The sequence below is a fragment of the Diabrotica virgifera genome, chromosome 7, assembly GCF_917563875.1.
Source record: "Diabrotica virgifera virgifera chromosome 7, PGI_DIABVI_V3a".
Taxonomy (NCBI): Eukaryota; Metazoa; Arthropoda; class Insecta; order Coleoptera; family Chrysomelidae; genus Diabrotica; species Diabrotica virgifera.
The window spans coordinates 81,036,535-81,051,801 of record NC_065449.1 but is presented as its reverse complement, the minus strand read 5'-3'; the positions used below and the strand labels follow the sequence as shown (position 1 = coordinate 81,051,801).

General features: G+C 34.4%; 2 protein-coding genes across 2 annotated transcripts in view; both read left to right on the top strand.

Moving 5' to 3' along the window:
• Positions 1 to 7,802, top strand: part of LOC126888200 (protein ARV1) — a 24,612-nt gene extending 16,810 nt beyond the window's left edge. The window contains exon 4 of the mRNA XM_050656253.1: positions 7,646 to 7,802. Within this exon, the coding sequence (XP_050512210.1) occupies positions 7,646 to 7,749 (104 nt within the window). The 3' untranslated portion in view covers positions 7,750 to 7,802. The remainder of the gene's footprint in view (positions 1 to 7,645) is intronic.
• The window catches only part of LOC126888199 (uncharacterized), a 20,314-nt gene continuing 12,823 nt past the window's right edge, over positions 7,777 to 15,267 (top strand). Inside the window, exons 1-3 of the mRNA XM_050656252.1 lie at positions 7,777 to 7,915; positions 9,385 to 9,496; positions 13,892 to 14,089. Coding sequence (XP_050512209.1) covers positions 7,839 to 7,915; positions 9,385 to 9,496; positions 13,892 to 14,089 — 387 coding nt within the window. The 5' untranslated portion in view covers positions 7,777 to 7,838. The remainder of the gene's footprint in view (positions 7,916 to 9,384; positions 9,497 to 13,891; positions 14,090 to 15,267) is intronic.

The window sequence follows — 15,267 nt, the reverse complement described above, 5'->3', positions numbered from 1 at the left end:
TCACATCCACCTCAAAACAGATCCGCTCTGGTCTAAATCAGAATATTGTTTCTAGACTTAAGCGTATAAAAAAACTTTTTAAGAATCCGTAGCCGAAATCACTAACTATGTTAGAGAAATATGCTTTATTGTCATGAAAAATTGTACAATTTTATTGACAAAGCTTACAAAAAGTCAAGAAAACAAAACAATACCAATTCAATTTACTAAAATTACATAAATCATCAGTATAAATAAAAAAAAATAATGATAATGAAGTTAAACAGTTAATAGTTAATCAATTGCAAAATTTAAAAATTTAAATAAATTGCAAATTGCATAGTCTACCTAGTAATTAAGTTTAAAAGTTAAGCTGCTGCAAATGACACCCAAATATACATAGATGAAAAACAATAATAAAAATACTACTTGTGCAAAGGGTACTGTAATTTCTTAGTTATTGATTAAGAAAATCTTCTACTGCATAATATGGTCTTTCTGATAGGTAGGCTTTTGTCAGTTTACGGAATTTGGGGAAAGATGCTGCAGATTTAAGTTGTAGAGGGAGATGGTTGTAAAGTTTTCTTGCGGAATATAATATAGATTTCTTTACTAACTCAGATGACGGGGTCGGTAAATAGACGTCAAAGGTAGAATTTCTCGTGCAGTTGTCATGATTAGGTCTTGGTGGAAACAGTGGAAAGACATGTAGATGTTTACGAATTAAGCAAACAGTTTCTAAAATATATAAAGATGGAAGGGTTAAAATTCTGTGATCTTTGAAGTAACTTCTACAATGTGTTGTTCTTCTGAGGCCAAACAGATATCTTATTGCTCTTTTTTGTAATTTGAAAATAACATCGAATTGGGCAGCTGTACCAGAACTCCAAAAAGGAAGACCATAACGAAGATGTGACTCGAACAAAGAAAAACATGTTATTTTGGAAGATGCTAAATTGAGTTCGTTCGAAACAGATCTTATAGCATAGCAAGCTGAAGATAGTTTCTTCCTTAATAAATTGATATGGAGGGACCATTTTTAAGGTTGCTGTCTAAAAAAATACCAAGAAATTTTACAGAATCAACAGTTTTACAGAATCAGCAGTTATTAAGAGGTAAGGGTTGAAGAGCTCCTTTATAAGATAATGCTACTGTGTTATCTACGTTAAACGAGAATAAATTAAGAGTCAGACCAGGTTTTTATTTAAGTAGATCAGAAGTTATAGTAGCATGAAGAGTTGCAATATTTGAGTTGCTCCAAGTGATACTGGTATCATCAGCAAAAAGAAAGATTTTTTCATCGATTTTTAAACTAGTGATGTCATTAATAAAGATAAGGAAAAGTAGAGGACCCAATACTGATCCTTGAGGTACCCCACATACAATGTTTTTGAGACTAGGGTCTGTATCATTTGCTCTAACCAGTTGTTTCCTATCATCCAAGTAAGATTGGAACCAATTCAAAGAAATACCTCGAATTCCGTAGAAATTTGGTTTTTTTATCAAAAAGTTATGATTTACACAATCAAAAACTTTGGCGTAGTCACAAAAAACGCTGGCAGTGTGAACATTATTGTTCAGTGCTTGATAAACCTCATGTAGTATAGAAAACATGGCATCGGTGGTGCATTTATTATTTAAAAAGCCGAACTGATTTTGTGATAAAATGTTGTTTTCAACGAGAAAGGACATACCTAAGTCGGGCTTTTATGAGTCTCTCAATAATTTTGGAGAGTACCGGTAGTAGTGCAATAGGTCTATAATTGCAGGTATTAGATATTTCACCACCCTTATGAAGAGAAATAATGATGGCAGTCTTTAGGCACTCTGGAAATTTGCCTTTCTCAAAAGAATCATTAATTAGTGAGATGAGGACATCCAACACATTTTCTGGGAGATTAGAAAAAAATTTTATCGATAGACCATCAGTACTACAGGAAGATTTGCTTTTGATACTATTGATTGTTTGGATCAGTTCAGATTTATCGACTGGTTTTATAAAGAATGAATTCGAGACCTTTCTTGAATTAGGGAGATAGGAAATGGGATCTTTTTGTGGCAAATAAATAATGTTGTCAATAAATTGAAACTAACCATGATGATTTAATAATAATTTAGATGAAATGTTTATCGAAAAATGTATTTTTCTAAAAGATCTGAAAAATCACTGCTTTAAATTACAACCACGACGTGCTTCGTCGTCCCGGTCCGCTTTTACCTTCCACTTTCCCTTGTATAGGTAACTAATCGCGGTTCCATGACATCTCGTAACGCGACAGTTCGTAACCGGACCAATGGTAACGGACAATTCGTAACAGCGACAGTTCGTAACGGGGTCACTTCGTAACGGCGACAGTCTGTAACTATACAAATTCGTAACGGACAATTCGTAACGTCTAAATTGAATTACTTTGTTTATTTTTGTTAACGTGGAAACTAACTCTTATTACAGTTATAAATGAAATTATGTTTATAAATTTAACGAATCAGTATCAGGATAAACATTTTTAAGGCATTTCGTATTTCGTGTTTTAGAATACCCCAACGCTATAACCAATCACAAGGTTTATTATAATAACAGGTAATTATATAAACTTTTCTTTACAAACTGTTCACTTACATAGTTGGGAATGTCTAAAGACGGTTGTCGTCTTAAAGATTTCACGAATTACTTTATTATTCCGTTGTCTATAATAAGATCACAATTAAGATGCACTAGAAATAAACAAACCAAGACACGTTGATTGGTACAAGGAGCACTCCCAAATCATGATTTACAATTTATATACATTATGTAAATCCCAAATCATGATTTAGAAAGTTTATACATTGTAAATCATTATTCGGGAGTGCTCCTCGTAACATTCAAGTGTCTTGGTTTGTTTATTTCTAGTGCATGTTGATTTTGAATTTAGTATAGATATGTGCAAATTTAAGGAACAAGAAGAGGGAAAAACGTTTAAAAATATTGTTAAAAGTTTGTGTGTATTTAAATATTTTTTTTGTGTTTAAAGACTTTTAATATAATATTCTGAAACACAAAATACAAAATGTGTTAGGTAAACATTTTTATCCCGGTACTGATTCGTTAAATTGATAAACATAATTTAAATTATAACTGTAATAACAGTTAGTTTCCACGTTAACAAAAATAAACAGAATACGTCAATTTGGACGTTACGAATTGTCCGTTACGAATTGTCGCCGTTGCGAAGTGTCGCTGTTACGAACTGTCGCCGTTATGAGTTGTCCGTTACCACTTGTCCGGTTACGAATTGTCGCGTTACGAGATGTCTGTTTAATTAAATGTTCAAGCCAGCTTCCGCCATCAACCTCTCTCTTGGAAGTTTGAACATTTAATTTAAGCGAAAAGCAATATTTGTTTGTGAAATAAATATTTATTTCTGTTTTCTGACAACAGTAAAATGTATTTTAAATAAAATAAATTACATACATTCTTCTTTTTTTGCCAATTAATTTAATTAAAAACCTTTTTTTTTGGACACCCTGTATAAATAATTATGATAATGTTTATATTACTGAATAGAGAATTGAATACCCTTTCAAATGAGCTACCATACGACCCCTATTCCCTATTTAAAAATAAGGTATTGGGGACGTGGAAGGAAGGGGGTTGACAAATGACAGATGTATGTATCGTAAAAATGTGTCCCCCTTAGAACAAAAATCCTATGGCCCACCCTGTATAAACAAGCAATTGGACTTTGTAAGTCCTAGGTTTTCACCCAACGTGACCGGAAGTAGAAGTGGAAGTCGATATTTGAACTTTTCGCGTAACTTTGCGTCGACTGACGTACGATTTCACTCATTTTTACCAAATTTCCGGTCATAAACTTTTTAACCGGAAATAACATCAAAACTGGACCTAAATTCGAGCTCGACTTTGTATTTACTATTGTACTATATGTACTAGTTCTACGACTACAATGTGGCACTTCCGATTACACCTTTTTAACCGGAAGTGATATAAAAACCGGAAATATATATTTACGCTTCTTGCTAAGGTGCGTCGAGTAATATGTCGCTTGTCGGCGACTTTAAAACGGTATTTCCAGTTCCAACTTTGCAACCGGAAGGCCGAGGCTAAATTTATCACCTTAATACCATCCTTGAGTTATAAGCTCTAATTTGACGCCTCGTTTGTCATTCGATCAGTTCTAATAACAAAGTAGTTATATTCGCGGATAGACAGATGGACGGACAGACAGGCATGAAATCGGAAGTATATATTTGTTTTCATCTTACTAAGTCGCGTCGAATAATATATCGCTTGTATTATTTCGGTGACTTTTAAACAGTAGTTCCGGTTGCTACTCTAAAACCGGAAGTTCGCGCTCAAATTTCTCACCTCTAATACCATCATTGGGTTCATGCTCTCATTCAACACATCATTTGTCATTCTATGCGCTGTTTCACATCATAAGAATTTAAACGTGCGAGGGTTAGAACGCACGACGACATTCCAATGGTGACTCATGTAATCATATGGAGCCTTTCTCACTAGACGGTGTGGAACGTTCGGTGAAGTCGCCGTGTTTATGCCGTCCCTCGCTTACAACAACAGACGGCGGTCGTGCGGTCTTTACGCACCCAGTAATATAGCGGACTTAATGCATCCTTTCATATATGATACTGTCGTTCAGTCGCACGAAGGTAGTTTCCTTGGTTGTTTGGTACATTATTTTCATTTACACTTTGTGGCTGTTTGAAGTAGGTACATATATTTTATATTATGATGTCTCAGATTGATAGTGAAATATTAATAACATTAATTGAAGCGAGACTATTCTTTGGGACAAAACAATAGAAATATATTAAGATAGAAATTTGACAAAAATGCTTGGAATGGTGTATGCCCAATGCCGTATGCCGTGCACTTAACAGTGAATTTGACGAATTAGTAAAAATTAGAATAAAGAAAAAAACACATTTGGTAAGTACAGCAAAATTATTTATATGTTACTGATAACAACAATAATTAAAACTGCTAAGTATATTATAATAAACTTTATTTTACATAGTTGCAACTAACGTTGAGTATAGAGGGTGTTCCATCAATATGTGTGAATATTAAAATACAGTAAAACCTGCCATATCCGGATCAATGTGGCGACAGACCGATCCGGATATGAAAAAATCCGGATATCAAGACCACTACTTTTTTTACAGTCTCTGAAACGTTTTCTCCTTCATACATTCCAGTAATCAACGCCTCAATAATTTTCGTCGATATACACGTTTTATAGATTCTATAATACATTATTTCGGCATCTTTTAGTTCTTTCTTTTAGTGCGTTGTCCAAGAGCACGACTGCCTTTCTCGGTAGATTTCGGTAGATACGGACGGCGCAGAACCGTCCGGATATGGGAAGGTCCGGATATGACAGGTCCGGATATGGCAGGTTGTACTGTATATAAATCGTATCTTTTTGCGTTAATAAGATGGACCCAATGAATTCGGTTTCTCTTATGTCTCTTTCTTCGACGATAAAGTAACCACAACGCTATAATTTGATTTCGCTCCATATAATATAACTATACCTTTTTATTCTACGAAATTATATTTAATTTTATAGGGTAAACGACTCGGTGAAGACTGGAGTAGGGCGGCGGTCACTTATTGTGTGAAATTATCTAAAAACATTTAAAACGAGGGGAACAACATTTAAAAATTAGTGGATGACAGAGGGTCTTTTAAATTATGTACACAAAAACATTGATTGTAATGTTGTTCTTAAGCTGTTTCCTTGTGGAATTTTTGTAATAAACTATTATAAATGGGAAATAAGCCACAATTTAACTAAAAAAATAATTTTATTAATGTTTCCACGCCGAAATCTAATCCAAGTTTATTAGATAGATTGTATGAGCTAATTAGATGAGCTACTCCAAGATCCCACAAATCACTTAGTAGAACAACGAATATAAAAACAAATTAAGACTTTTAATTAAAAACATAAGAAATAATAACTGACAAAATAGAAATTGCAAATGAATTAAATACGAATTACAGTACATTAGGACAAAAGTATGGACATAAAATACCCATTTGTAATGATACATAATCAGACATCGTATCATGTACCTACCTCAGCCACAAAGTGTAAATAAAAATAATATACCAAACAACAGTAAAATATCTTCGTGCGACTCAATTCTTATTGTGTGAAAAGGATAGGTGCGTCAAAACTACCGCACGAGAAAACTCTCGCACGTTCAAAATTCTTATAATGTGAAACAGCCCTAACTGTTTTAATAACGCAGGAGTTTATTCGCGGACAGACAGACGGACGGACAGACAGACTTGAAACCGGAAGTAATTGTTCTCGTCTTGACAGACAGATATGGATAATAATTCAAGTTTTTCACATTTTTTTCAAAATGGGAAAACAATAATTATTGAGAACACTGTCTATAAGTACCAAATAAAAAAACTACTATAAATTCATTACATTAAAATTTAAAAGTCTTCCTAATTGGTTCGTGAAGTCATGTCAAAAAAAAAATATGTTATTGCCAGCATATAATAATGGTAGGGGAGCAAAGTATGCTAAATTTGCAGTCACTCGAGCGTTATGGGAACCTATTGGGTTGATTATTAGGTCCTAAAACCAAAAAAAGTTAAGTAAAATTTTCCATTTTAGTGGGGACTTTTCATTTTTTAATTTAATTTTCCATTTCCAACAATCGTTTTTTCCGATTATAACGCCATCTATCCATAATTCGAAAAAATGTCTCGAATAAAAGTTGTTTATTTTTACGTAAAGAACCCAAATCTGCAATAAAAATTTGGGGACCCCATTTAAGATTATAAAGTAACCCCCCACCTCAGCTCCGTGGGAGGTCGTGTTTAGTACCATTCGATAGATTTTTCAAAAACATTTTCAAAGTGTATTTTGCAGTTTTTCGATCTGATATTCATTTTGCGAAATATCGCGGGGTTTGTATTTATAATTTTAAATTTACCCTCCACCCCTCTAAGTGGGGGGTCATGTTTAGTACTACCATTCGATAGATTTTTGAAAAATATTGAAGACGTATTTTAGTTTTTCGATCTGACGTTCATTTCGCGAAATATTCGCTTTTTTTGTGAAACTTTTTGACTCACCCATTTCCTTACGCCCCGCTCAAATCGTCAGATTTTTGAAATAGATACATATAATGTGTATTCCACGAATATACGACTGTTTTGGATTATCGCGACAACGAATATTTTAGTGTGCAACATAAGAAGTACTAAAGTATTTTGCTGTAATAATTACTCCAATAAACAACAATATAATTTGCAATTTACTTTCGTTCTTCATATTTTGCACAGTAAAATATTCATTGTCGCGATAATCCAAGAGGGTCGTATATTCGTGGAATGGGGTATACACTCTTTTGCATGTAACTTAACTTACCTTATCTTAATCTGACAATTTCGAGTATTTTTAAGGATAGATTTTTTTTATTCGGGCTCCCCTTAACGAACTTCCCTGAGCCAATATATGGTAGAGGTACATCTGCATGGTACCAGGTTTCTCCCCATATGATAATCTGACGCGCTCGAGTAACTGCAAAAATCCCCGCTTGGGCTTCCCTACCATAAGATACCAAGCTCAGTCATGATTTTCAGTATAAAAATAAATATTTTTCTTTTTAGCTGTTAGTAATTCTGAGAAAATATGGAGCCTTATTGTTATATTTTCGTCACATATTGTTAAAATGTATATTATGAATACGACACACTCTAAATTAATAACATAAGTTTTGATCAATATTATTGTTTGTCAAGTAGACATTATACGTTATAAAGAGTTTGAAGTTTGTTTTTATTGTGTAAACCATTTTGAACCATGGGAGAAAGAAGGGGGTCAGGAAGACTGGGATACTGGATATGGGATCATTTTAATAATACATTAATGTTCATTAGGTAAGTAAAATATTTAGGAGATGAATTAGACACGATCATTTGGATTCCACTACGTATCCTTAACACTGTTTCGTTTTAATTTGTTTGTTTTAGACTAATTCTTTAGGAGTAGGTATATTTTTATTGGTATTGTATAAAATTTACAGAAGATCTATTTGTAATAGAGCTCATAGAAAAAGAAGCCTGTGCACTATATAATATATAACCTAAAAAATCATTAACGGATTTTTGAGATACAAAAAATACATACAAATACACTTGGACACAAGAAACAAGATTACAAGTACAGTGTAGTCGACCTCTGATAACCCCGAAGTCTGGCTAACCTGGACCGATTTTCATCAGACAAAACAAACATTTTTTCAGTTTGACTGAGTTTTTTTACCAAGAAATGAACAATACCGTATACAACTGTACGTAATTTAGATGTATTGTCCATATGTACCTATTTCATGTTTTCGCAATTATAATGGAGTTTACCTGTAAATTTACAGTATGTATTTTATTAATTTTTACCATATTCTCCGGCTAACCCGGATTTTCGATAACTTAATACCAATTATCGATAGGTACCAACTCAATTTTCGATAACTTTCCCGATTAATCCGACTTATCGAGGTTCCACGGTACTAGGTACTTTATTTCTATTACTTGTTCAATGCTAATTCCATTGACTTTAAGTTTGCATCTCATTGGTTCTTTACTGATTACTATTGTTCTAGTTTATAAGTTGAAATCGTTACAATTCTTTTGTTCTTTAATTAAATCTCTCAACTAGTCTTTGAGGGCTATCATCATCTGTGTAACAGAGAATTTTAATTTCATTGTTCCCTATTGAAGCTCTTTATTACTTCATCCATGATTAAATTAAATAGCATAGATCGTAGTGAATCCCCCTGTCCTATACCAATGCCTGAATCTATAGGTTCCACTAAGTTTATAAGTTGATTTATTTTATATTTTATACAGTAAATGTAAGACGTCTTGGACTTGGATGCGATCGAAAGCCTTTATCAGGTCTATAAAACATAGATATGCTGATTTATTGTACTCAATGGCCTTTTCTGTGTTTTGTTTTTTGTGTCTTATAATCTTGTTCATTAATGTTATCAGTTAAACAGCCATATTTCAACAACGAATTTGGTATCCCATGTTTTTTTACCTCATGCTTGCCAGTGGCGCACCTAGAATTTTCTTCTGGGGAAGGGTAGGGGTGTAGGGGGTTGGGCATTGGTTGTGAAAGACAAGTTACATTTTCCTACTAATCTTTATATATTTTTATATGCTTTATATATTTGTTAACCTCCAAACCCTCCCTTATTGCGCAACTGATGCTTGCTTATGTGAACTTCGTTTATGGTAATTTCTGGTGTTTGTGGTTCCAACGTCATTTGTTGTTCTGTATATACCTAATTTCTTTAGATAGTGAAATAGTCGTAATATGGTCAATTTGTAACATCCTTTTCCAGTTTTGATCAGACGCAAAGATTGAAGTCAAAGAGCGTTGCTACAGAATCTACCACCGGGGTTAATGTAGTCGTTGATACCACATTTAAAGACACATTTGGAACTGCTTCACAAGTAAGTACCTATATAACTAATTGTATAATAAGGGCAACTTATGCAATGTTTATCGTAATTGAATATAATAAATCAACGTATTAAGTATTTATATCTGCCATGTACAAAGTATAAAGACCCAAATAGAGAAAGTAGTGGAATACAATAAACCTCTAGTTCTAATATTTATCGATTTTCACAAAGCCTTTGATAGAGTTGAGCTAAGCAAAATATTACAGGCGATTAAAGAATGCAGATTAGATTATAGGTACCTATAGAAAATGTTTATACAAAATTACAAAATATATCTAGAGGCAACAACCACTGTCAAATTACATACTAGCAGTAATCGCATAAAAATAGGACGGGGAGTTACGCAAGGAGGCCCAATGTCACCTAAACTTTTTAGTCTAGTTATGAAGTGTGTCAATTTGAAAATCTCCTCTTTAAACTCCCTCTTTAATTTGGTCCCTATAGAAAATCTAAAAATATGCAAAAACACGTAAAATTTATTTGTGAGGGGACATTTTGTAGACCAGTTTTCAACTATATTATATCAACCCTCTAGCGGGGGCGGACACAATGCCCAAAATCTTTAATGTAAAGGGGGGTTGAGTGATACCTCATTCTAAAGTCGTTCAGCTAACTTAAAAAAAATACCACATACATTATAATTATTTTCAGTACTTTTGGAAAAATCTTGCGACTCAATAGTCCAAAAAAATTTTTAAGTTCTGAACTCGATACTTAATATCTTTAAGGTTTTACTTGATTTTTCCAAAAATACTTCAAAAAAATACTCAAAAAAATTAATTTAATACTCCAGAATTTTTTTTGGAAGTTCTGAACTGGATACTTAATAAGTATACGGTTTTACTTGATTTTTTAATAGGTACGGTATAAATAAGGATTTTTTAATAGTATACGGTACAAAAGTACTGAAAATAAATATAATGTACCTATGTCGTATTTTTGAAAAGGTAGTTGAACGACCTTGAAAATAAGGAATCACACCCCCCTTTCCATTAAAGATTTTAGGGGTTGTGTACGATCCCACTTAAGGGTTGAAGTAATTTAGCTGAAAACTGGTTAACAAAATGCCCCCTCGCAAATAAATTTGACGTGTTTTTACATATTTTTAGATTTTCTATAGGGACCAAATTATAGAGGGTGGTGAATGGCCGTAGCTCAACGGCATAACCACTGGCCTCATACGCCAGAGCACGCAGGTTCGAGCCCTGCCAACGACAATCAATTTTTCATTTCTAAAAATGATACGAGCCCTTTGACCGTGCCTCGGAGAGCACGTAAGCCATCGGTCCCCCTGGGCTAGTGTACATCGACACTAGTTACTTGAAACAGGGTTAAAGATGTAAATGGCGCCGGAACAATCCAAAAGGATCTCCCCGGCAAAAATGCCATACGATATTATTATTATTATAGAGGGTGGTAGGTACCTTTTCAGATTGACACAAATTTTCAAATTTGTATAATTAGTTTAATAGTTTGGAAAATGTCTATCCGCATGTAAAATTAGAAGTAAAATACTGTGAACAGAAGTATTGTTTTTGCAATTACACCAATATTTATAAAGTTAATAACATAACAAAGATAACTTTATATTGTAGGTATGTAAGAAAACGTGTTATGAATGAAAGAATGAAAGTCTTAATGTAATGACAATAAAAGTAAGTTAACATAAAAAATCAATATTAATACTGAGTATTTCCTCCTCTGCGTTGTGTACATTTTCCATGCAATCTCTTAAGGACCTTGTTAAGTTTCTGATTGATTTCTGAGGAATTGCTTCCCACTCTTCATCTAATGCAGTGTTTAGTTCCGCCACTATAGCTGGTGCTGGATTACGGACCCGAACCCTGAATGTGAGCTCATTCCTCGATGGGATTCATATCCGGACTCAATGAAGGCCAGTCCATTGATGTTAGATTGGTGTCGGCCAGCCAATCTTTCGTAATCCGCGCTGTGTGACATCGAGTGTTATCATGCATTACCATGAAGCCGTTGCCTATGTAGCGGTGTAAGAAAAAACATGGTGTAGTACATTTTCTGTAATGTAACGATCCGCTCTCAGCTGTCAAACATCCTCCACAACCCCCACCGGGCACGAACACAAGCTGTTTTTCCTTCTAAAGATATACTTACCACCCAAAAAACATACACGAACCACCTCCACAGATCACTATCATTGTTATACAAGCACATTCGACTCTCATCAGGGCATAAAATTCTGCTTCATTGGCCAAGGTCCCAATTGATGTGTTCTCGGACAAGCAGAAGTCAAGCTTGTTTCTGACGTGCGTTCAATTTGGGTTCTGTGTTAGCCCGTCTGAGAGTCAACGTTGCAGCTTAAGTCTTCTTCTAACTGTCCTCTTACATTCCTCAATGATTGTTGATGCTCAACTTCTGTCGCGTACCGATTCTGCAAGGCGCTTAAGACAATGAATCGATCTTTCCTGTCACCGACTGTAGCTACCGGTCTCTTAGTATCCGGTGAGCCCTTGAGACTGCAGACTGCGTCATAAATGAGCGACCGTCCTCTCGTGATAATGCAATCACCTGGGCCGCCTTCACTGGTGAAATATCCATTTGTAAAATATGCACTTACTGCACTTCAACTGCGTCAACGTTCGAAGAGCGACTGAGACTACCACCGGCAAATTCATAGAGGTCCACATTGCGTTGAACATGCCCTCTACAATGTTTGCTACATTCCCTATGCCATGCAGAAGTAGGTAGGTAAATTTTACAACACGTTGCCAATTTACATAAAACAATTATTTTTGGAAGCTCTATAATAGCCAGTATTCTTTTACATTAGTTATTTTAATTCAAAGTAACACAACATAAAATTACTAAGCATAAACTATAATATTATTCATCGAGTGAGTAGTAAATGGAAAACTGGAGGCAGTTTTACATTATGCCATTTTCATGCTAGGCAAGAGCCATGCAAGACAGATCATGCAACTGCGCACGCCCACGCGCTATTTCCATGCAATTCCTGTGCTAGACGAAAAATTAAAACATGTTCTATTTTTCATGCTATTTTGATGCAAGTTGTCAAATTTCATGTTGCCAATATAACAAAATTTACAGTTTAGAATAAAACTTAACCTTATTGTATAAATTTAAATGTTATTTATTGGAAGTAATAATAATTTGAGATTTATACTTGAATATATTTAATGTTGGAGTGAAATTTCCCAGTGAAATATCTAAAGGTAGTGTTTTGGTATATTTCTTTTGTTGGCAACAATGAAAGTGGTATTAAAAATTGCACAGAAATAGCTCTGATGTAAAAAGGGCAGGCTAGGCAAGAGATATGCCATGCAAGACGGAGTTGCATAGCATGAGACTTGCATAGCCTTGATGTAAAGCTGCTTTAACGCACTTTATACCACTACAAAGCGGAGTCAGACAAGGTGACTCGTTAAGCCCACTGCTCTTTAATATAATTTGGACGAAATAATAGAAGCAGTACGTAAAGGTCATGGTTACAGAATGGAGAACAAAGAAATCCAAATATTATGTTATGCAGACGACGCCGCATTAATCGCCGATATAGACGACGATCTCGAAAGATTAACACGCATCTTCAATACAACAGCCAAGAAATACAATATGATAATATCAGCAGAAAAAACCAAATGTATGACATCTAAATACCCACTACGATGTAAAATCGAAATTGATGGGAAAATAATAAAGCAGGAAGCAAGGTTTAGATATCTGGGAATAGATATAACCAGTTGTGGAGATGTTGAAGAGGAAGTACGACAACAAAGCTTAAAAGCAAGCAAAGCGGCGGGATCTCTTAATGACACAATCTGGAAGAACAAACACCTAACACAAGAGCAAGAATCTATAAAGCAGCAATTAGATCTATATTGACATACACGGCGGAGACAAGACCTGACACATCTAAAACGAGACGATTACTAGAAACAACAGAGATGAAAATACTCCGAAGAATATCAGGAAAAAGTCTGTTGGATAGGGAGAGAAGCGAAAATATGAGATCATGAAATGTAGAAGACATAAATGGATGGGTGACAAAACGGAAACAGGAGTGGAACGAACACATTAGTAGAATGGCAGAGGATAGGATAGTACGAATAGCACGAGATAAGTCACCAAATGGACGAAGAAATATTGGCAGACCAAGAAAAAGATGGTGCGATAACTTAAACAATTTAGGAGGCTAATATTGAAGAAGAAACAGGCTTTAAAGCCTACATACAAGAAGGAAGAAGAAGAAGAGTGAGTAGTGAGTCAATGTTTTTGCTCGCAAGAGTATTATGGTTTACCTCTATAAACTTGTGCCAGTTTTATGATCTGTTTGACTGTACGAGTATAATATTTGTTATTTAATTGTAAATTTCTGTTAAATTACAGACTAGGTTTAGAAAAATATACGAGAGAAGAGTAAGGATAAATGATGTGAATGTAGTTATTTTACAAGACTGTAAAGATGTGGCACTCTTTTCATGCGACCCGAAACTTTTATCATTGGAATTTATCAGTTTCTTTCACACCAAAGCTGTAGACAGATTCTTGAGATCGGCGATTATATATTTTCAGTATTATCTACAGGTAAATTTATACAGTTTTTTTTATATATGTAGTACTTATCTTGATTCATTCTTTGAACCTTAATAATACAAGAGTTTTTACGATCTACTTATTTCTTCTTTCATTTCTTCGATAGAGAATGTGTGATCGCTATTATTGAATGTTGTTTATTTTGTCGTTCATTGAATGAGATTTTCAAGATGTGGTAATATAGAAGAATGCTACGCATCTAATGGGTATATCATGAGAATACGTAGATTGATAATACTAAGGGAATATTATTAACCATAATGAAGTGCAGAAAATAGCGTATCTGGGAGGAGAAAAATACCACTTAATACAACAAACCGTTATCATCAATGCCAAAACAGCTCGTTATAACAGAATCTCTTCTGAAAAATCCCCATTCGCCCCTATCTCTGGCAAGTCTTCTCCATGCTCTAACTTCAATAGATTTTAAATCATCTTCTAAATTGACTTGCTACCTAAGTCTCGTACTGGTACTCTAAGTCTTCCTCTGGCTCGTTCTCGTTGTTCCATCCGCTCTCTTCGGTCAAAATTTTTTCTGACTCTTGCATCTTCCTCTCGCCTGATTACATGCCACATCCATCTAAGGCGTGCTACCTTAAAGGTTTTTATAACGTCAGGTACCTCAAAACTTCTATATAACTTAAAGTTGCAACGCCTACGCCTCAAATTGCTCTTTTATTCCTCCATATAGGTATTCTTTTTTGAATTTTCCGCTCGAAACTGTTTTAGCTCGCTGTTCAAGCAGTTCTTGGTTATCCTGTGTAAGTGACCACGTTTCTGCTCCAAATGTTATTACTGATCTTATTATTGTTTGATAGATGATAAAATTGAATTCTTACGGGAACTTGGAAGAAATTGATAATCGTGGCTCCGAAACATTCGGAAATAGACTGGCATATGGAATGCTTAACAGCTTTTCCGTGTAGCAAAAGACAAAACGAATCTTACTATAGTGATCGTCAACATAGGGAAGAGAGAAGTCGTTTGAAAAAAGAATTCTAATTCCCGTAATAAGTTGGAGTTGTTGTCGCAAAATGAAACATTACTAGCTTCTTGACTATCGAATTTTATGACCGATATCTCCTCTAAATTTTAAGCCTAAAATTAAATGTGTCTTTTAATTGAACTACAACATTTCCGTTAGAAAGAAAGTTCGTGCATTATTTAAC